The following is a 24571-nucleotide window of genomic DNA, read 5'->3' as shown; positions in this document are numbered from 1 at the left end:
ATGGGGGGGTGGGGGTGGGGGGGGGGCAGGGTAAGAGCAGATGGGGGGGAAGGGATCCACTAATAAATAAGGAAAGAGATTTATTTTATTATAAAGTAATTTATTAAATAAGTATTATTATTTATTTCACTATGTACTACAGCACATTTGGTTTAATTATTTGTGTTTTAGTTCCATCCACTCTATTCTTGTTTCTTTAACAAGACAATATAATATAATATAATAATTGATATAAAATCAATACAAATGTCATCACACAAAAAACGTCCTCAACACCTCAAGTACTGAGAGAAAAAAAGTATGTTTGGCACAATGGCACAAAGTTCCACAGTCACACAGAAGATTTAAAGAACTGCTGAGGGTTCTGGAGTGAAGTGACATCACAGACAGGTTCCTGTGATGTCATAATAAGCTGGAGTGAGAACAGCTGTCATCTCATTCAAAGACACAGCTGGTTCTTGCCTGACTATATCATGTCATAGTAAAACAAGTCTACAATAACAATGTTCACCCCCCCCCCCTCCCCCCCCCTCCCCATGGACAATCACGCTGTCCCCAATGGAATTCCTATTATTTTCTATAGCACCCATCTTGATCAGCCAATATCTACCAATTTTGTAAATGCCGGATCTATTTCACAAGATGCTGGATCTAAGTATTTTCGCAAGACGCGTCAATCCTTAAAACGGTCCCAGTGGGTGTCTGAGATACCAGGCAGACATTGGTGTGGATGACATCATCCTCTACCTGCTACACAGAGCTCTCAGTCCTATGTAGATAAGGCTCGCATCACTGTGAGGGTCATGTCCCTTGTCATGTCAGTCCCTTACTATTGGCGGGCTGTGGCACAGGAGGTAGAGCCACCGTCTAATGATCGCAACGTTGGCAGATCGGCGGTTCGAGCCCTGGCTGGCCACGTGTCGAAGTGTCCTTGGGCAAGACACTGAACCCCAAATTGCTCCCAGTGAGCAGGCCGGCGCCTTGCATGGTAGCTTGCTGTGAATGTGTGTGTGACGGTGTGCGTATTTACTACACACACAAAATTATACCTGTTGGTTACCTGTTGGTTGCTCTGCTTCTCCGAATGAATTATGATCTCAAACAAGAATCCCTTCCATCATATTTCAAAAGCAATGCTGACACCAAGTGGCAATCAGAATGGACTACACCCGTTCATGAAGCACAGAGGGCCCATATTTGTTAACAAATTTGTCGTCAAGAATCAGAAATCAGCAGTTTTTAATACGTTTTATGTACTACAGAAACAGGGCCGTTTTATGATTGACTATCATAAAAAAACACTCATTAGTTATGTTTCATAGCATATACAGTTTGACAGTAGACAAAGAAGATGTGTGTGTGTATGTGTGTGTGTGTTTGTGTGTCTGTGTCTGTGTCTGTGCGTGTGCGTGTGCGTGTCTGTGTCTGTGCGTGTGCCTGTGCCTGTGTGTCTGTGTATGCATTAGGGATGCTCCGATTTATCGGCCACCGATTTAAATCGGCCGATTTCACTCCAAATGACTCGATCGGTGATCGGCAAAAATGGCCGATCGCAAAAGCCGATCTTTTACGTTATTTTATTGTGGGAAAACGTTATTTCTATGTTGCGATAACTTCTAAACAGGATTTTACAGGGTTCGTTCAAACTATCGTAATTCTTGAACTATATGTGCAATCGAAAAAAAAAAAAAAGTTTCTGAAAGCAGAGAAGTTGCACTTTCTAACCATTTAGGGTTATTACGGTAGTTCACCAAAAAAACAAATGCATTGACCTCTAAGCGTCATAGGAGCTGGAGAGTGATTTCAAGAGAAGCGGTATTTTATACTTTAGTGAGTTTCTGTACATATATGTTTGTGATTGTGAAATGTCATGAGGTTAGTTCTAGAGAATTTACCTGATAGAACATCGACATGCTAGAAACACATAACTACACATAATTAGATGATCATACCGCCCCAAACACAAACACGTCCCAAAACAAAAGTATTTACAAAAGCCTTACCAAATTCATAGCTTTCAGTCACGTGGTTTCTTCCCTAGCAACCACCAACCTGACGGGCAAAAAGTATCATAGCAACATCGCTCAACATGGCTGCTTACTATTTAGACCACCTCACTCATGAAGAACTATCAAGATACACGACGGTGATAGGAGTGGAGGATTGACACCATTCAAATAGTGTTGGATTCCCTGTCTTCTACTCTATCCGGACACGTTGGAATTATTTTCCTAACCCCCGGAGAATCAAAGTTATTGACCTGCAAAGGGTGCCTCCTTGACCGGCTTTTCCCGTGAATAACACCGGTTATGGAGGTGGTACAAACATAAGACTATTATTGCTAAATTCACCATCAGTATACGGTCATTTTGAGCCCTTAACCACCGCGCTGACACCCCGAGAAGATATACTTTTAATATGAAACTCGATCAACCGGGCGTTCACTGGCTGCTGGACGAAACTCCCAACTCCCGCTGTCAGCGAGGCGAGGGAATATTTATATCCGGGAATTCGCTCCTTGCTGTGTCCACGGTGATAGGAGTGGAGGATCGACTCCATTCAAATAGTGTTGGATTCCCTGTCTTCTACTCTATCCGGACACGTTGGAATTATTTTCCTAACCCACGGGAAATCAAAGTTATTAACCCGCAAAAAGTGGGTTTTGCCCGTGGGTTTTGCCTGCAAAAAGTGCCTTTTGCCCGTCAGGTGGGCGTTTCCACTATGCTGTGACGTCACATGAAAGCTATGAATAGTAGTCTATGGCAAACGAGAATGGTGAATCCAATCCATAAAGTATGTAGTGATCGTTAAACTGTAGTTTATTTTTCGTGTTATGAAAAAAAACGAGTCGGCGAGTAGCGTAGTTCGAGTCTGTGTTCGTAAATTCGCTCTGGAAATCTGACCAGCAGTCATGGAATGCCTCTTGTCCAATCAAATGACTTGGTCCCTTTATGACGTTGAGCCCAGTGTGCGCTCCGGCGCTCTCAGAGCGAATTTACGAACTCAGCCTAGAACTACGCTACTCGCCGACTCGTTTTTTTTCATAACACAAAAAATAAACAACAGTTTAACGATCACTAAATACCGTCAGTTAAGCTGCGCCCAAAACCCTGATATGTTGCCACGTGAAACGATAAGACAAGAGGCCACGATACGATAATCGCCGTAGGAGGCGATTCGACTGTAAGTATGTGAAGTTATCATTTCTTCAAACTTGCAGTGGTAGCAACGGTGTGTGTGTTTTAGTAAATATAGCGTGCGTGTGTGTGTAGCTGTACGTGTGTGTGTGTGTGGCCCTCCTGTGAGAGGTGTGTGTGTACCTGTGAGAGGTGTGTGTGTGTCAGGGTTTCCGTTAACCGGTAATTACCGGTCTTTGTCCGATAAAATCTGTTGAAGTCCGACATATTTAAACCTCTTCGGTCATATTGTCCGGTGAAAATAACCGCTAAACCCAATAGCCCATTCGGCGGTAACCCGCCCCATCTGGCAACCCTGTCTCTCAACGGCGCGAGTACCGTAGTTTAGTCAGTTACCGTAATTTAGTTTGATCTAGTCTAAATAAAACCACTGCAGTGACCAGAGTCAAGGTTATTGTTCTGCATGTTTTGGATGTGCTAGAGCACAGTGAATGACCACCGAGGGCCGTGAGATGCGGCTAGTAAAGGACCCTAGCGGCCATCTCAACCCCGTTCATTGATTGAGCCTGCCGTGCCCGTTCCAGCCCTGAGTCGGGAGAAGTACTACGGGAGTAGTGCGCTACTATCGACAACCTGGGCTACTGGTACCATTAGATTAGGATTGATTAGATTAGGTTGACAATACCACACTACATTTGAGTTTAGGGATATCAATGTTATATATTTGTGTATGTTTTATCTTTATGTATTAAATATTATAATTGTTTCACATTTGAGACCTGTCTTCCCCCACTCAGTTATTCAGTCGGTGTCCATCATTTTAGTCTATCTATAGTGTTAGAGTTTAATTTGTGCCACTAAGGTGAAATAGTCCACGGGTGTGTATCCCCCCCGATACATCCTCCCCATTCTCATACTCCCGAGTCCGAGAAAGTATGATTTGACAGGCAGCTAGACTTAATGCCTTCCCAATCAGCGAGACGTGGTTATAGAAATTACGTTGTTTTATTGATAAAAAGGGTAAAACTGGAAAGAGAATATAAAAAACGTACATTACTGTCGTGAAACTATTTAACACACTTCAGTTAACGTAATGTCCGTTCATTGATCGATCGATGCAGTCCGTTCAAATAGCCATCAAAAGCTAAACTAGGCATACTTAAAATTACCAATTACATACTCAAATCCCATTAATGCAATTGAAATAAACATCTTAAAGTAGCCTACAGTCGTAATTCAAAGTAGCAAAGGTGACTAGGCTGCCCAGTGTGGCGCGCGTGCAGCCCTGGACATATTATGCCATAGTAGCGCATGCGAATCATGAAAGCCTATATTATTATATAGTTCGCGATCTAATCGTATCGGATGAGAAATGGACATTAAATGGCCTATATAGGCTACACAACAGCTAATCACCGCGACAAACACCTATATTATATTCTAATATGATGACCGGAATTTTTCCCGTTTGTCCGACAAATTGAAATCTTCCCGGACACGTTGACCGGCACCAAATTTTTCTAACGGAAACCCTGGTGTGTGTGTGTGTGTGTGTGTGTGTGTGTGTGTGTGTGTGCCATATCTCAGTATGTAGGCTATGCAGTGTAAAGGCCGGTTTAGGCTTCTGCGTCGAATTTACGTGCGTAGCTTACGTAAATTCTTACGTAGGTCTCGCAATTTACACTTCTGCGTAGGCCGCGCTGCAATTACACCGTCACATCGCTAGGTGGCAGTGTGTTTTCAGCCCCTGTGCTGTGCCTCTTCCGGTTAGGAACTCAACGGAGCTCAAAGCTCTAAGCGGCATAATAGCGATCTTTTTGTTGTTATGTTGTTGTAAATAAAAGTTATATGATGCATTGAAATGACATTAAACTAAGATAATACGATGGTTATCATAATTTTTCAAATCTTTATTAATAAGTAATTACAGAAAAGGTGAATGACATTTCTGTCATGACTTCCGCATTTTGGGCGACGAGAGAGTCGGAATCTTGTCTGAATCATGTGCTACCAAGCGGACCAATCACAGAGCTTACGGTTAACGTGCGCTCTGACGCGTGGATAGATTTTTTGAAAGGAGCACGTCCAGGCTACGCACGTCCACGCGGGACTACGTAAGCTTACGCGTAGCCTACGGCGTCGACTTTACGCAGAAGCCTAAACCGGCCTTAAGTAAGTGTGTGAGTTTATTCTGTTATTTATGCTATTATATCTAGTATTGTGTTGAGAAGCAATGGAAATGAATCAAGAATTGATAAAGTAGGCTAACTTACATTATCATTGTTCTATATGCAGGGGTGCACATAACTGGTGCGCCAGTGCGCATGCGTCGCCAAAATGCATGCTGCGCGGCAGATCAGCGGCATGAACGCGCTCTTGCGCACCAACAGCTGGAAGCGCTGGGAGAGGAATTTACTTCCTCAAAATCCAACTGCTGACTGCTGACTGCTGCATCACTGCAAGCCCCACTAAGTAACTATTTGCCGTCCCCTCAGCCGAAGGCCCGACGAGTAATCCATCACAACAGTCGACCGACGACGACCACGGCGACTCCCCTCACGAAAACATTCGGAAAGTATCGTAACTCGTACTTTCATTCCGCGTATCGCGTATCGCGTATCGCACGGTTATCTCGCCGACACGTGAAAATTCAGTCCCGAACGACTCGTCGCTAAAAGGAAAAACAACACCAAGGGACACATTTCTTTTCTCTGAAGCTTTCAAACGTTCAGACGTTTGTTTTACAGCTTCATTATCGCACCTCGACCCCTGACCCAGGGAATATGGTTGGGAATTATATTAGAAGAAAAAAAAAAAGACTTTGTTGCACAATCAAAATAATGAGCTATTTAAAGTGATAGCCTACAACATCTTCTACCATGGTTGAAATTGAGGACAGTATTAACAGCAGTCAAGAGAGCAGTGATGATGATGATTAAGCTTGTAGCATAAGTAAATGCTTAGGCTGTAACTTTTTGTTGAAAAGTTGATTTCAGTGTTTACAGAACAGAGCAGTGCTTAAAGAGATGTCAGTTGATTTCATTGTGTTTAAAGAACAGACATTCAGTTAGTGCTTAAAGAGATGTCAGTTGATTTCATTGTGTTTAAAGAACAGACATTCAGTTAGTGCTTAAAGAGATGTCAGTTGATTTCATTGTGTTTAAAGGAGTCTGACAGACTTTCATGCTTAAAGAGCAGTCATTTGATTTTGCATTTGTTTCTTTTGTTTTGCACACAATCATTTGTTCGTTCATCTTTATTTATGAATAAATGTCGTTTTGCTAATATAAGTTATCCATGTATCCCTTTTTTATCCATCCTGTGGGACGGGTCGTGACTCGCGAGCTCGGGGAGCACCAAGCAGCATCCCTAGGTGCTCCTCTGAGCACTGGCCCCAAAAAGTTATGTGCACCCCTGTCTATATGCAACAGAACAGATCACCCAGCATTGCTAATGAAAATAATCAATGAATGTGAGTCTAATACCAATACTTGCTCAATAGGTCTTCAAATATATTAAAAGTGTTCTTATAAAGGTCTTAAATGTAACTTGTAGAAACCTGCTTACATTAATTATGCGGGTGTTACGGTCAGGGCCATCGCTACTTACACGCGCATCATTGTTATAGCGCTTTTCCATCAGCGGCCCGGGTCGCTTCGGCTCGGTTCGGTTCGGGTCGCTTCGGCCCGCTTTTGAACAGTTCTGGTTTTCCACTATACACAACAGACCAGGAACTAGTAGGAGGAGTAGGCGATAGTAGGCGGAGTTACGCGTCATAAAAGCGCGCCATGGTGGTGACGTATATTTTCACGAGACACAACACAGCCACAACAACAGCGACATGGAGGAACTTGAAGCTATCGTATGCCTTTTCCTCGGCATGTGGTATATTATTAACCGTGGTTTTTTGGAGAGAAAGAGAAAGAGAGAGAAATAAAGTCATGTTTTTTGAACCCTTAAAACCACTGCCTTCACTTGTCTGCTTTATGAACTGTAGTATCATTGTGTGCCGTGTTATTCACGGACAAACACGGTGCCCGGAGGCACCATTTGCGGGTTAATAACTTTGATTCACCGTGGATTAGGATAACAATTCCAACGTGTCCGGATAGGGGAGAGGACAGGGAATCTGAAACCATTTGAATGGTGTCGATACGACACTGTTATCACGGTTGACACCGATGGTGAAGTTAGCAAAGGAGTATTGTGTTTGTAACACCCGGTGTTATTCACGGGCAAAGACGGTAAACGGAGGCACCCTTTGCAGGTTAATAACTTCGGTTTACCGTGGGTTAGGATAACAATTCCAACGTGTCCGGATAGGGGAGAGGACAGGGAATCTGAAACCATTTGAATGGTATCGATACGACACTGTTATCACGGTCTATGACACAGTGCGGAGCGAATTCCCTGGTAGAAATTGTCTGTCCCCCCGCTGATATCCTCCATGACGTGCTGCTGCTTAGAGCAGCGGTGAACTCCCGGTAAACGGAGGCACCCTTTGCGGGTTAATAACTTTGATTCACCGTGGGTTAGGATAACAATTCCAACGTGTCCGGATAGGGGAGAGGACAGGGAATCTGAAACCATTTGAATGGTGTCGATACGACACTGTTATCACAGTTGACACCGATGGTGAAGTTTGCAAAGGAGTATTGTGTTTGTAACACCCGGTGTTATTCACGGGCAAAGACGGTAAACGGAGGCACCCTTTGCAGGTTAATAACTTCGGTTTACCGTGGGTTAGGATAACAATTCCGACGTGTCCGGATAGGGGAGAGGACAGGGAATCTGAAACCATTTGAATGGTGTCGATACGACACTGTTATCACGGTTGACACCGATGGTGAAGTTAGCAAAGGAGTATTTTGTTTGTAACACATCCAGTGTTATTCACGGGCAAAGACGGTAAACGGAGGCACCCTTTGCGGGTTAATAACTTCGGTTTACCGTGGGTTAGGATAACAATTCCAACGTGTCCGGATAGGGGAGAGGACAGGGAATCTGAAACCATTTGAATGGTGTCGATTAGGGATGCACCGAAACTTTTATATATAACTTATTATAACTAATTATCGTGGGATTTAATCTCTACTGCTTTCCAGGGTTCAAGTTAATGATATTCATGATTTGTCTCTACATAGGCTTCAGAAAGTATTTAGACCCCTTCACTTTTTTCACATTTTTGAATAGATTTGCCATCAATCCACACACAGTACCCCATAATCTAAGTAAAAACGTTTTTTAATGTTTGCAAATGTATTAAAATGTAAATACAGAAATACCTCATGTACATAAGTATTCAGACCCTTTGTCACTCTTAAAATTAGGTCAAATGCTAAATGTCTTCAACAAGTCATTCAACAAGTTGAATTGAGTCCACCTGAGTGTAAGGATAATAGTTCATGTTATTTCAGAATGAATATCTTTTGTTTTTATAGTCTCTGGTTTGCATAGAAACCACCGCATGATACAGCTGCATGTCATAAACTCGTGTAGAACAGCTGGGAGTCTGAATATGTTTTCAACAAGGCAACAACTCTGCTTCTCACTCCAATTTTAAATTGAGCTACGACTGCTAAGCTAACTAGCTAGATGAGTGTAAGGTTGCGTTCGTAAAGTCGCTCTGAGAGCGCTGGAGCGCACACTGGGCCCGACGTCATAGAGAAACCGAGTCATTTGATTGGACGAGAGGCATTCCACGAGTGCTGATCGGATTTCCTGAGTGAATTTACGAACGCAGCCAGTTTTGAAAGCGCGTCGCCTCGCGCCGCGCGCCTGTTGAGAGTTATATTTAATTGTATTGCGTCATCAAAACACGGCCACTATTCGGTGGTAAACATTCGGTGTTTTCACACATTCGGCCGAATACCGAATGTGCTTTTTTTGCGATATTCGGCCGAATACATTCGGTGGCCGAATGTTCGGTGCATCCCTAGTGTCGATACGACACTGTTATCACGGTCTATGACACAGCGCGGAGCGAATTCCCTGGAAGAAATTGTCTGTCCCCCCGCTGATATCCTCCATGACGTGCTGCTGCTTAGAGCAGCGGTGAACTCCCGGTAAACGAAGGCACCCTTTGCGGGTTAATAACTTCGGTTTACCGTGGGTTAGGATAACAATTCCTACGTGTCCGGATAGAGGAGAGGACAGGGAATCCAAAACCATTTGAATGGTGTCGATCCTACACTCCTATCACCGTCGACACAGCGCGGAGCGAATTCCCTGGTAAAACGTTTCTCTCCCCCCGCTGTCAAAGGGAGTTTGAACCAGCAGGCGCTGTGCTGCGAGCAGCAGCGAGTGAACTCCCGGTTCATTGAGTTTACGGTTAAAAGCATAACTTCTCGGGGTGTCAGCGCGGTGGTTAAGGGCTCAAAATGACCGTATACCGATGGTGAAGTTAGCAAAGGAGTATTGTGTTTGTACCACCTCCATAGCCGATGTTATTCACGGGCAAAGACGGTGCATAATAGCGATTTTTGTGTTATGCTTGTTGTAAATAAAAGTTCTATGATGCATTGAAATGACATTAAACTAAGATAATACGATGGTCAGCATAATTTTTCGAATCTTTATTAATAAGCTATTACAGAAACTGTAGTGACATTTTCCAAGAGCGAATGTGGTATTTAAAGATGGCAGTTAGCGAAAAAATCTATGAACATGGGATGACGATTTCCATTGACCAATCAACGGTGTGCAGCGTCACACGTCACACGCAGCCTGGCAAAAAGGTTCCAGGTCTAAATTTGGATCCTGGTATCGAAGGGTAGCTAAAGAAGCGAGCCGAACCGACCCGACCCGACCCGGGCCGACAAATGGATAGGGTCGACCCGGGCTGGCACGATAGTGGAAAAGGGGCTATAGACTGTTAATGATAGAGCTAACCATCTACGGACAAAAAAAAAGTGTCACCTTTTTGGACCATCGCCAGTTTGCACCCCTGCGTATGTAAACCATGAAGGCCACGTTTATGATGTCTTTTATACAGCCATATCGACTGACTTGGGTCTGCGTTTGCTTGGTGCCTAATGGATCAAGACTTTTGTCTAAAAAGCAAAATATATGTAGGCTATTATCCAGTCAGTAGGCATACAGTTATGTATTTTTTAAAAGATCGGTATCGGTATCGGTAGATCTTGAGAAGAAAAAAAAACGGTGATCGGTATCGGCCCCAAAAATCCAGATCGGAGCATCCCTAGTATGCATGTGTGTGTGTGTGTGTGTGTGTGCATACAGTATGTGTGTGTGTGTGTACTGTGTGTGTGTGTGTGTGTGTGTGTGTGTGTGTGTGTGTGTGTGTGTGTGTGTGTGCGTGTGTGTGTGTGTGTGTGTTACCTGTGTGAGGCTCCCTGCCTGCTGCAGCAGGTTGTCTCTCTGCCTCTCCGCTCGTCTCACATGGAAGCTGTTGCTCTGGCTCTGGATGACAAACACTACCTCCCGCAGGTCTGCAACACACACACACACACACACACACACACATGCACACGCACACACACAGACATACGCAGACACACACACACACACACACACACACGCAGGCACGCACGCACACACACAGACACACACAGACACACACAGACACACACAGACACACACACACACACACACACAAGGCAAGGCAAGGCAAGTTTATTTGTATAGCACATTTCATACAACAGGGGCAATTCAAAGTGCTTTACATACATAATTTAAAATTACAGCACACACACAGAATTAGTTTCACATGGCCTGGGGTGGTCCAGTGGTCTACAGTGCACACATATGTCCATGTCGGCATGGGTTCGAATCCTGCTGACATGCCCTCTTCTCCTAACTTTCCTGTTTATCGTCATTTTCTCTATCCAATAAAATGAGCACACGGTTTCCTGAGAACTAGGTCAGAGGCTTGTCTACATGTCACTTAAATCTGACTAGTCATCTGAATAAGATGATCCACACTCCGATTCACACACCCTTACCCCAACTGTGATGAGGATCATATCATGTTTGGATGTTTGTGGGGAACATGCAGCATCTGGCCTGTAGAGGGAGCTACAGAGCTGTGGTAGAGTGTGTTGGGGGTGGGGGGATAATTGGGGCGCCGGCTGGTGCTAATTATCCCGTCGCCATTGGCATTTGTGACACAGTCTGATCATAGTCTGGTCCGCATGTCGGCAACGGCAACCAATCAAAATGTTCGGACTTTTCTTTTGAAACACGGAACCACGTTTCAACATTGTTGAGAATCACAACACAAACTCGCTAGTCAAACCAAAATACTGCAACAACGCATTGGATTCGGTGGATGAGTAATCCCCACTGCTACCTAGTTAACTAGAACACTACTTTACATTGTTAGCAGGCTCACAAAACAAGCTGTGTTAGTTGACTGGCGATGTGTCATTGATTTTCAACAATGCGGAAAGAAGAATGTGTCACACACATTTGTGTTTGCTCTCTTCTGGGGCAGTGACCCAGGAGCCAGTAATTGTGTTTCCATAAAATGTCAAGCGAAGGAAACAGTTGAATGTTCGCTACGTCAGAGTTTATTCAGCAAACCTTTTTCCATTATGTACATTAACTCTGATTCGCAAAAGGGCAAAAACCACCTCAAGCAAGCGCACAGACTTTTGTGCGAATTAGAGGAAGTTTATACGAATTAAGCCGTTTTCCATAGAATTTACGGTACCGTTACCCCGACGGCAGTAGTTCGAACAATTTCCGGTTTAGGTGATTGGGGTGCTTGATAATCCTTAGGGCCTTGCTGACACACCGATCACTGTAGATGTCCTGGATGGAGGGTCCCACTGATCTTTGCGGCTGTCCGCACTACCCTCTGCAGCGCTTTGCATGATTTGTGTGCATGTGGATGTTCATCCAGTGGTCACCATAGAAATTCGCTATAAGGGGAAAAAGTATAGTGTTCGGACTGCGGTTGGTCCGTGCCTCATGCACCCCCTAATCAGGCACCCCCTAATCTTGGGGTTGGATTGGGCTGGGTTTCCTCAGGCTATAGGGAGAACTGTGGGGGTGCGGGCACGACAGGCAGGAGGAAATCACCCAGCTATTGGTACCCCGGAGCCGCCGGGAACTAATTCTCCAGGCGGCGCATTATAACTCTACGGCAGGCCACTTAGGACACGATAAGACACCGAATCGGATCATGGCTCGCTTCTATTGGCCGGGGATTCGGGCCGAAGTGTGCCGGTGGTGATGCAGCCTCCCGTCGCAAATGTCAGTTGGTAAATCCCCCCGCAGTCCCCAGGGCGCCCTTAGGCCCTCTCCCCTTGATTGAAACCCCTTTAGACCTTAACATTGCATGGACATCATCAGGCCATTCGATCGATGTGCTCGACGGGGCTATCGTGATCTCCCGGGTAGGGATTCCGAAAGAAATCCTCACCAACCAGAGCACCAACTCTATATCACCAACACTTGGGGAGCTTTACGGATTGTTGTTGAATATCAAAGCGGTCCGGACGAGCGTGTATCACCTGGCCATAGATGTCCCCTCTGGGACAATCAAAGGGATTTTAATAAGCACACAATGTGAGCATGGTAGACCAAAAGACACATCTTTAATTTTTAACACTATGTGTGGACGCACATACTTATTAACAGATTGTGATCTGAATGTTCTTCCTGTTCAGGTAACAGACGTCTTCTGATTAGCTGTCAAGTGTAGGCGTAACTAGTGTTGTTCCGATACCATTTTTTGATCCCGATACCGATACCGATACCTGACCGTGCAGTACTTGCCGATACCGAGTACCGATCCGATACCACGGCGTTTGAAAAAAAAAAAAAAAAAAAAGTTTTTAGGCATTCCAAGTTCAGTCTGTACAGTTTGCAGACGTGAAGTGGCCAGTGGGGAATGCTTGAAGTGGCCGATGATCTTTCTCCCATTGGCCAGCGCGTCGCACACACTCCGCTGTGACAGTAGGCCTTCCTGCACCACTAATGCATGTGTGTTCTGTGTTCTGCATATGTAAACAATTCAAACAAACATAGAGAAAACTTCTCCTCGGGAGAAGGAAGGAGGCAGGAAGTACCTGCCGCACGGAGACAGACAGACAGACAGACAGACAGACAGACAGACAGAGAGAGAGAGAGAGAGAGAGAGAGAGAGAGAGAGAGAGAGAGAGAGAGACGGAGAGAGAGAGAGAGAGAGAAAGAGACGGAGAGAGAGAGAGACACGGAGAGCCACAACAGCAGATCCCGAAAGGGGGTGTGGCGCGGAGACGGAGCCGAGAACTATCCCGAAAGGGGAACAGCTGGGCGGGACTCGGAGAAGCGGCCGCGCGGACATTATTATTATTATTTGAACTCTCTCCAGCACGCCGGTGGCGGTGCTAGACTGTGCAACCGAAATAAATATCGATTAAGGTCGATATGTTTTTCCTGTAAAATGTGTCCTATCTTGGCTGTGGGTTGTATCGCTTTAAGCGGAGTGGCGTAGTCTATATGTCTGAGGGCTGCGTTGGTAAAAGTCGCTCTGGGAAACTGATCGGCACTCGTAGAACGCCTCTTGTCCAATCGGATTCCTCGGTCCGTTTATGACGTCGGAGCCCAGTGTGCGCTCCGGCGCTCTCAGGGGGACTTTCCGAACGTTGCCCCGGTAGCATAGCTTAGCTTGGGCTCTGAGCAGCTGGAAGGGACAGCAGGTTACCTGAGGTGAGCCTCGCTGCTCCACCGCTCCTCTCCTCGACAACCACAGTTGCGTGTTTGTTTTTCCGCGATAGTGAAAGTTTGGTATCGGGTGTTATATATTTGTTAGTACTCGCCGATACCGATACCAGCATTTTTGTGCGTATCGGTGGCCATGCCGATACCAGTATCGGTATCGGAACAACACTAGGCGTAACCCAGAGTGAGACGTTTAGCTCCGTATGAAAGTGGACCACTTCAAAAGAACCTTGTCAATCTCTACTTCATCCTGACCTCTATCATTGGCTTGGCCGTTGATAATCACATCAAGAGCTTAATTTGGCAAGAGTAATGGAGTCAGTAAATGTCAAACTGTGGAACTTTCTAATTGATTATCAGTCTGATGAGTTATCAGTATGCAGTGGCATAACACACACAAATTGCTGACACTGGCAAATAGACCAGCTGGCTGAGGGATAGAGCTGCATTGTAAATATGATTGAGTATCCCCAGGGTATAATAAAGCTAAGACTAACACACTAACACAGGGTGCCGGTCGATACTTTGGTGTATATGCTTAACAATTGTTTTGTTCCTTTAACTACTTCTATTAATCTTAGGAGAATGCGCCACCTCAGTGTTACTGACATATTTACATTATTAATCATCATCATCATTAATCAATGTAAGTTGTCTGTAACTAACAAAGTAGCTAATGCGGTTTGTCGTCTTGCGGAATCCGTTTACAGAATAGTTATGATGGACCTCTATGACAAATGTGACATCATTTTGTTCCGCATGTCGGCAACCGATCAGAATGTTCAGACTTTTCTTTTGAAACACGGAACTACGTTTTCAACGTTGTTGAGAATCACGACACACACTCGCTAGTCGAGCCAAAATACTGCAACAACACAATGGATTCGGTGAGTAATCCCCCCACTGCTACCTAGTTAACTATAACACTACTTTACATTGTTAGCAGGCTCACAAAACAAGCTGTGTCAGTTGACTAGCCATGTGTCATCGATTTTCAACAACGCGGAAATGTATTCACAATTTTCGAAAGAAAAGTCAAATTGTTACATCGGATCCCGACGTGAGGACCAAAGCATTAGAACGTGTCTCACGAACGACATCGGTGGCACATGTAGTCCCTCGTACAGAACCTCTCTACTGCCCACAACTGCCAATACAATCAAAACCAAGCCTAATACAAGGATCCTAAGGGAGTGAAAGAAAGATGTCTGCCAATTTGTTCTATCGCCCCACTGAAAGGAATTACCACCCAACCAATTCGTATATAAGCTGTCTTCCAAAATCAAAATGACATTTATACAGCAAGTTGCTCAGGGGAATGGCTGTCAAAGTACAAAGTACCGCAGGCCACATGCAGGTGTAGAGCCTGTAGAGGAGGCGGGAGGCATGCCAAGGCTTTTCAGCCATGATGAGACGCGCTGGCACCCGCGTCTAATGAGTTATGCAGCCTTCTGGGGGTTGTACACCGTCTCACATTAGAGTCTCGACTCAAACAAATATGGGGGGGCCGGTGCCAATTCGTTCTCCACTACCTGAAGTTCCACACGTTTTAATTAGCTGCTTTTTTAAATGTATTTCCAACAGAATGTAGTCGTAAAGTAAGTGTGTGGGTCGTACGTTATTGTTATTATTATCTGCCAGGAGGAGTTTTTCTATAAAGCTTTTTGAAATTGTGCTGAATAACAGGTAACTGGGCTGTATTTCAAAAACACACAAACAAGTCACCGTGGCAACCGATGACAAGCACTGTGATTGACCAATGGGAACAGTTGTGCAGAAGTGCCTCCACTTCAATTATCACTAGAACAGCCATGGGTGGGGTAATTTGACGCTGTGAGTAAAAAAGAAAGTTATATCTTTGGACTCAATAACATTTCAGGACCCTCCTTTCATGACATTCCCTAGATATGTGTGTTCTACCACCCGGTATCCTTACATTTTCAAAATCACATCAGGATAAGCTAGTATAAAGCTATTTTGCAGTCTTTCTGTGTAGGAGGCAGGCTAATTTACAAGACGCCTTTGTGTGTAAGTAGCAGCTTCCAATTCTAAAGACTATGGTCATTTGACCCCCGAGGCGGCTCTTATAGTCGGTAAAAAAGCCACGGCTGTTCTAGTGTTGATATAGAACTTGAACCCATTCCTGCACAGGGATGAGATAATACCACAGGGGTCAGGGGTAAACACTGTATCAGTATCATATCTTCTATAATTTATAGTCGGCGGATGCGTCGCGGCCCCTGTTGCCCCACCACAAAGCTGTATTGATCTCCATCTGAAGGGGGATTTAGCTGCTAAATCTCAACATGTCCATCTCACAGCCTCGTCTGAGAGCACAGCTTAGAGAGAGACACACGCCTCTCACACCTCCTGCTGAGTCTGCTTTAATGTGTGTGTGTGTGTGTGTGTGTGTGTGTGTGTGTGTGTGTGCGTGTGCGTGTGCATGTGCATGTACGTGTGTGTGCGTATGTGTGTGTGAGTGTGTGTGTGTGTGTGTGTGTTTATGTGTGTGTGTGAGTGTGTGTGCGTCTGTGTGTGTGTGTGTGTGTGTGTGTGCGCGTGCGTGTACGTGTGTGTGTGTGTGAGTGTATACATGTGTGTGTGCGTGTGTGTGTGTGTGTGTGTGCGAGTAAATGTGTGTGTGTGTCTGAAATTATGTGTGTATTCAAAAGCCCCAGTTGCCACTGATTGTACAGCTGCTGCCTGAGAAGCATCAGATAAGCAGTGTGCCAATCTCTCCCTGTGTGGATAACACGTCCCTGATGTCAAAGCAGGGTGGAGAACTTGGGGCTAAAAAAAAATGAACTAAACGAATCAAGTGATTTGGCTGGCCGGGGCTCCACACTAATGGGTTTGGATTACACCCTCTTGAATCTAAGCCACGTTTACCACATCATTTCTTTTTTTTACTGTTGTTCGAAAGCTAGTTTCTGTTACATTTTTGAAGATAGAGATTGGAAATTGGTGTAAAATTGCTGAGAAGGACTGATGAGTCAAGGTTGTTTTTTCTTCAGGAGGGGTTTCACCGTAGCGGTCTTTAGTGAGGTTGGGGAAACCATCTGTTTGTAGAGAGTGGTTAATCATAACAAGGATCTCATCTGATAGACAGTTAGAAAATGATTTTTAAAAAGGTGGTGGGGATAGATCATTGCATCAAGAGGGCAAGTGGAGAGCTTAGATAGATAGATAGATAGACAGACAGACAGACAGACAGAGCATTTCAGCCTCAACCAGGGCCAGGGTTGCCAGGTGGGATTGACAATTTCCAGCCCAACCGCAGTCTAAAAACCGCCAAATCCAATAAAAACCGCCAGCTTTTTCCAGTCCAATGTGATCAAAAGTAGCCAAACTAGGGCGGGAATACAGCCAATCTGGCAACACTGACCAGGGCAAAGGACTCTAGGGTTCTCCCACATAGTGGGGTAGGGGGTTATCTAGGGTAACGGTTATCTAGGGTTATCTCATAGTGGGGTAGGGGGTTATCTAGGGTTATCTCATAGTGGGGTAGGGGGTTATCTAGGGTTATCTCATAGTGGGGTAGTTATCTAGGGTAGAGGTTATCTAGGGTTATCTCATAGTAGGTTAGGGAGGTCTAGGGTAAAGGTTATCTAGAGTTATCTCATAGTGGGGTAGGGGTTATCTAGGGTAGAGGTTATCTAGGGTTATCTCATAGTAGGTTAGGGGGGTCTAGGGTAAAGGTTATCTAGGGTAACGGTTATCTAGGGTTCTCATAGTGGGGTATGGGGTTATCTAGGGTAACTGTTATCTAGGGTTATCTCATAGTGGGGTAGGGGGTTCTCTAGAGTAAAGGTTATCTAGGGTTATCACATAGTGGGGTAGGGGGTTCTCTAGGGTAAATGTTATCTATGATAAAGGTTATCTAGGGTTATCACATAGTGGGGTAGGGGGGTCTAGGGTAAAGGTTATCTATGGTTCTCATAGTGGGGTAGGGGCTTCTGAGGTATCACTCCACACATAATCATTTGACCCTGTGACTTTTCCTAGATATGTGCGTTCTACCACCCAGTATCCTTACATTTTCAAATCACTTCACATCAGGATAAGCTAGTATAAAGCTATTTTGCTGTTTTTCTGTGTAGGAGGCAGGCTAATTTACAAGACGCCCAACTAGTGGCCGTTGTGTGTAAGTAGCAGCTTAACATTGAAAACGAGGCGCCGAAAGGCACAGCTGTTCTAGTGTTAGCTGATCAACACCAGACAGGATGTTGGTTATCTTATCTCTATGGTATGCTGCAAAGTCTTCACATCTGGATGTGGAAACACGGTTTACCAGGCGGTCGATTGTAGAGAAAATAGTTTTTGGATTGTTCTGATTATTATCATTGATCAAGTTTGGAAAAAAATGAGCTTGTCTAGCGTTATTTTTTCTGAGTGGGGCAGTCCCACTCCTATTTTTCATTTCTATTGACAGTTACAGTGAAGATTTAGACAGGAAGGATGGGTCAGAGAGAGAAGAGGGATGACATGCAGGATATGTCCCCGGCCGGAATCGAACCGGGGACCCTGCGTTTACATGGTCAGTGCTTAACCCGCTACGCCACCTAAGCGCCCCGTTGTCTAGCATTTCTGACAGTGAGTGTACACAGTCTTGTACCCTTATAAGCCCCACTAAAGAGGAAATCATAATGTCCAGTGTTTTTGTTCAGAATTTTGTCTTCAACAGATAAGATTAGCATCACGGAAATATCACCAATTTGGTTACTGGCATTTTTCCAGGACTCTGTGTTAAAAATCTAGCCCTGCTACCCAGAATGCTCTGTTTTTGATGAGTGTGACAGACTTGGTCTGTCACCACAACCTGCTCACGTTATACTCCGAAAGGATGTGTTCTCTGGGTAGTAAAACTCAATCAAATGAACAAATTATATAACTTGTTTACATGGTACATCCCTTACATTTCAGCTGTTGGCAGCCAATAGCAGTCCAGCTCCTGGAAGGTACAGATAACAGCCGAGGAGACTAGACGAAACTGGCCATTTAGGATGTTGTGGTAAAATGCAGCAGGGACAGAATATAAATATAAAGAGTTCAGAATATAAACTGTAAGAAAATGATGTAGCTGAAGTTATCTTGTTGTTTGAGCTAACATAGTGTTGTGTTTTGCTTTAAGCTATAAAATATAAAAATGACATGTTTACTTAGTGGAGTTGCTAAAAATGTTATAAAGCTAGCTTCAAAGTAACTCACCAAACATGTAATATTAGCATCCAAACAGAAATGCTGTATATCCACATAATAAGACATGAGTTGGTCAACATTACAGCCAGATAAAAAACAACAACATTCTAATCTCATGTATGTTACCCTTCATCCTTAATCTACATCCTGTTACCCTCCCCTCCTCCCCTAATCTCCATCACTCCTGTTACCCTCCCCTCCTCCCCTAATCTCCATCATTCCCTGTTACCCTCCCCTCCTCCCCTAATCTCCATCTCTCCCTATTACCCTCCCCTCCTCCCCTAATCTCCATCACTCCTGTTACCCTCCCCTCCTCCCCTAATCTCCATCATTCCCTGTTACCCTCCCCTCCTCCCCTAATCTCCATCTCTCCCTATTACCCTCCCCTTCTCTCCTAATCTCCATCACTCCTGTTACCCTCCCCTCCTCCCCTAATCTCCATCATTCCCTGTTACCCTCCCCATCATCCCTAATTGTCAACACAGGGGCGGCTGTGTTGCAGGAGGTAGAGCCGGCGTCTTATGATCGCAAGGTTGGCAGATCGGTGGTTCGAGCCCCAGCTGGCCACATGTCGAAGTGTCCTTGGGCAAGACACTGAACCCCAAATTGCTCCCAATGAGCGGGCCGGCGCCTTGCATGGTAGCTTGGCGCCATTGGTGTGTGTGAATGGGTGAATGAGAGGCCGTTGTAAAGCGCTTTGGAATAAGGAGCTATATAAGTCAGTCCATTTACCATCATTCCCTGTTACTGTCCACATCTCCCCTAATCTCCATCACTCCCTGTCCCTCTCCCCTACAGCCATGATCGTCATTATACATTACAATGCCCTGCCACCCAAAGCTTGACCTTCCCAGGCAAAGTAAGCAGTCGATAAATCCATTAAATTACAGAGCACAGCTTTGAAACAGCAACTCCTGTGTTAAAGACACCACAAAGCAGCATCTCCTCTCAATGACAAAGGAAGATGGGCTGTATATAACGCCTCTTTGGCTGAGAGGAATAGCTGAAGCCGTGGTGAACGGGGCACACTGTTGTGAGAGAGAGATAGTACCGCAGCCCTGGCTGACTCTGGTCAAAACAGTTACGGACGATTTATTTTATTTTATATTTGGCTTAGTTGTCTGATCATAGAGCTAGCGAGCGTGTTGGTTTAGCCACCCTCCATCCTCTACGTTCTGTATTCCACAGACTTCCACATAAAAAAGACTATCTGCCGTTGAGATATATTGCCTGAAATGAGATAGGAAAGATAATTTTTGTCCCCCTCTCTCTCTGTGTGATGCTTTCTCATATTGTAATGTAGGGAGCCACACTCCCAACACCATCATCTGCTGCTCAATGGCAAGCTATCTATAGGAAGTAGCGGTGTATATTTTCAGGTCGATGTTCACAGCTAATGCAGAATCTGTTTATGTGAGAGGGAGATGTAAAAAATAAATAATAATTAATAATTAATAAAAATAAATATATAGTAATAAATATAAAAATAAATATAGCAAGGCTAATGTGTTCACCCTACTGTACAGGACAATTGGGATGCTTAGTGGTGTGTGTGTGTTTGTTTATTTGTTTATTATTAGGATCCCCATTAGCTGCCACCATGGTGACAGCTAGTCTTCCTGGGGTCCACAAAAATAACAATACAAATGAAATCAATAACAACACAAATACAAACAAATGATTACAAAGAACAGACAACAGAGTGTAATTAAAAGACAATTAAAAGAAAATGGAAAGAAAATAACTAAAACTAAACTAAAGTCAAACTAACCTAAACTCAACTAAAACTAAACAAAAAACTAAAACTAAACTAAAACCAAACATTTTCATTTACATACACCTTTAATATACATTAGGGAATGTCAATTTCTCTATTTGCCAAGTGTTGTTTTACTAAGATTTTGAAACGGATTTTACTATTCTCCTGTGTAACATGTCTGGGAAGAGAGTTCCATTCCTGCATACCTCGGAACATGACAGTTCGTTTCATTGCATTCGACCTCACTTTTGGAAGTGTAAAACCTCGTGCAGAAGCATGTCTGGTTGAGTAGTCATGTCTGTCGAGACTTATGGATACATTATTATACAGAATTGAAGGAGTCTTTGTAACAAGAATATTCCTGGTAAATACAAGGAGTGAATAGATTAACCTATTTTTCACAAGTAACCAATTTAAACAATTGTGCATCGCTGCGACATTTCGCTGCGACATTTTTTCTGTACTCACAACGAAGCGCTATACGTGCTGCTTTGTTTTGTACTATTTGTAATTTTTTCAGTTTATTCGTTGTTACATTAGACCATACTACAGGACAATAGTCAAGATTCGACAAAATTAGAGCTTGAATCACCTGTTTGATAGTACTTGGTGGTAGCAAATGAGCACATCTTTTAACAACAGAAATACCTCTTCCCATTTTCACCACCAGTTTATTTATGTGTTGTGACCATGACAATTTACAAGTCTCTTGGACTTGATCGATTGCCTTGTCACTTATTAAAAGTTTCAAGACTGGGTTCTTACTGAGAGCATGGTTTGACCCGAAAATGATGCTTTTTGTCTTTGATATGTTTAACACTAGTTTATTATTCTTTATCCATTCAACCACTGATTGCAACTCTGAATTTAGGACAGTATTTAATTCATTGGCTGTAGAGGCTGATGTATAAATCGTTGAATCATCTGCATACATTGAAATATAGGACTTATCTAGGACAAGAGGCATGTCATTCGTAAAAATGGTATAGAGCAAAGGCCCCAGGCAACTTCCTTGGGGCACTCCACACTTTACCGTTTTAACTTCAGAGTAACTCCCATTAAAAAAAACTATTTGTTTCCGGTTTGCTAAATAAGTTTGAATCCAAGATAATGCAGATAGGGAGAAACCGTAGCATTCAAGTTTTTTAAGTAAGAATTCGTGATCGATTATATCAAATGCTGCAGTAAAATCAAGCAAGACAGCTCCAATCATCTTCTTTTTATCTATCTCTCTCTGCCAATCATCCGTCATTTGGGTTAAAGCAGTCGCTGTTGAATGTCCTTCACGATATGCATGTTGAAAATCAGTGGTTAATGTGTTCCAAGAAAAATAGCATTTAATCTGTTCACTTACTATTCTTTCCATCAGCTTACTTAAAACTGGCAGTAAACTTATGGGACGACTATTTGATCCTGAGAATGGCAATTTCACATTTTTTGGCAGTGGTATCACTTTGGCAGTTTTCCACTGTTGCGGATACAAACATTCAGTGAAGGATTGATTTATAATATGACAGATAGCAGGGGCAATTAAATCAGGGACCAATTTCAGAAGTTTCCCGTCAAGACCGTCAACACCCGGTGATTTGTTTTTAGTGGTACTTAGCAGATGTTCTACCTTACTTATAGTCACACTGTCAAAATTAAATTTACAATTTTTATCTTTCATTATTTTATTTTTTATTAATAAATAAGATTTTTCATTATCTATTGTTTGCATATTATTTCTTAAATTATCTACTTTTCCTATAAAATAATTGTTAATATGATTAGCAATCTCAACTGGTTTGGTGAGGAATTTCCCTTCTGTTTCTAGAAAAGATGGGGTAGGTTTCTTATTCCTTCCCATTATTTCATTTAAAGTATTCCATAATAATTTACTATCATTTTTAACGTGATTAAACCTATTTACATAATACAATTTCTTCTTCTTTTTATTTAATTTTGTAACAAAATGTCTTAATTTGCAATATACCTCCCAGTCAGATTTATAACCCGATGTATTTGCTATTAATTTTGCTTGATTACGTTCTATCATACTCTTTTAGTTCTTTATCTAACCATGGTGTTCTGACGCTTTTGACGGTAAACTTCCTCAATGGTGCATGTTTTTCAACAAGTGGCATAAACATGGTATCAAATTCCTCCAGAGCTTTTTCAGGATCTTTATCCCTTAATACCTTTGACCAACATAGATTTTTAACATCATTCACAAAGCTGTCTTGATCAAACCTTTTATACGATCTTTTATAAATTATTTTAGGTCCTAGTTTTGGCATTTTAGTCTTCCTCACAATAGCAATTAAATGATGGTCGCTACAACCAACAGTTACAGATATCGCCTTAGAACATAGCTCAGCATTGTTAGTAAAGATGTGATCAATGCAGGTGGAAACCTGAGTACCATCGTTTTTCCAACAAATTCTAGTTGGTTTTTTAATTACCTGTGATAGACCACATGCACTTGTGCTCGTTAACAGTCGTTTTTTCAATGGGCACTTCAATGAAAACCAATTGATGTTAAGATCACCCAAAAAATAGATCTCGTTGCTCAAATCACATACATGGTCTAACTCTAACATATCACATATTTGTTCTAGATACACATTATTTGCACTAGGTGGTCTATAACAGCAACCGATTAACATAGGTTTCAAATGAGGCAAGTGTACTTGCAGCCATAATGCTTCAATTTCATTACTCATTAAGTCTTCCCTAATCTTCACTGGAATAAGATTCTGAATATAAAAAGCAACTCCTCCCCCAAATGCATTTCTGTCCTTCCTAAAAATGTTGTACCCATACACACACACACACACACACACACACACACACACACACATGCACACACTATGTGTATGTGTGTTTCTGTGGGTGTGTGTGTGTGTTTCTAAGTGTGTGTTTCTGTGTGTACGTGTATGTGTGTGTGTGTGTGTGTGTGTGTGTGTTTCTGTCTGTGTGTGTGTGTGTGTGTGTGTGTGCACACTGTGCACAGATGCATGCTCGAATACAGCTACATTTTGGTTTTGTGTGTGCATGTGTGTGTGTGTGTGTGTTTCTGTGTGTGTGTGCGTGCGCGTGCATGTGTGCGTTCGTGCGCACACTGTGCACAGATGCATGGTCAGATACAGCTACATTTTGTTTTTGTGTGCATGTGTGTGTGTGTGTGTGTGCGTGCGCGTGTGCGTGTGTGTGTGCGTGTGTGCATGAGGTGGCGTGGCCCTGTGGTGGTCTGTCACCTCGTTGGCACAAAGCCGCGCTGACACGTCCTTGGAGCAGGGTGGCGGGGGGGCAGAGGGGCAGGGGGGCAGGATGTGTGGAGGGGGCAGGGGGGGCAGAGCACAGCACAGCCCCTGGGCATCTGTCACCTCCATGGCCGTCACGGAGCAGGTGTGTGGGAGCCACTGTCACTTAACCCTCCATTTTGCCCCGGGGAGTCTCCACACCGCAGTCAGAAACATATGTGACTGTTCCACGTATGGGTCTACGGTTGGCGCTGGTTGGTGCTGGTTGTCCTGTGTGGTCCATCATCCTCTCTCTCTGTCCCCAGATCAGCCACCAGGTGTGGGTGATTATCGCTCTAATTATCCCGGGGAACTGTAAGGATTGTGCTGGTGTCATGGATCTCTCTCTTCCTCGTCGACCGGCAGTCGGTTTTTGTTGCTTTAACATTTTTCTTTGTTATGTTCCATCCAACATTTCTGTTAACGCATTATTTTCTTATATTATATTGCATTATTATATTATATTATGGGGTGCTTAGGCGGCGTAGCAGACTAAGCGTTGACCACGTAACCGCAGGGTT

General features: G+C 43.7%; 1 protein-coding gene across 1 annotated transcript in view; it reads right to left on the bottom strand.

The window, feature by feature from the left end:
• b3glcta (beta 3-glucosyltransferase a) overlaps positions 1 to 24571 on the bottom strand; it is a 115014-nt gene that overhangs the window by 46896 nt on the left and 43547 nt on the right. Inside the window, exon 4 of the mRNA XM_080535039.1 lies at positions 10479 to 10588. Within this exon, the coding sequence (XP_080391165.1) occupies positions 10479 to 10588 (110 nt within the window). The remainder of the gene's footprint in view (positions 1 to 10478; positions 10589 to 24571) is intronic.

This window comes from Nansenia antarctica, assembly GCF_963989245.1.
Source record: "Nansenia antarctica genome assembly, chromosome: 1".
Classification (NCBI taxonomy): Eukaryota; Metazoa; Chordata; class Actinopteri; order Argentiniformes; family Microstomatidae; genus Nansenia; species Nansenia antarctica.
Note: the sequence above shows the minus strand (reverse complement) of the source record. Positions and strands in the feature narration are given on the sequence as shown.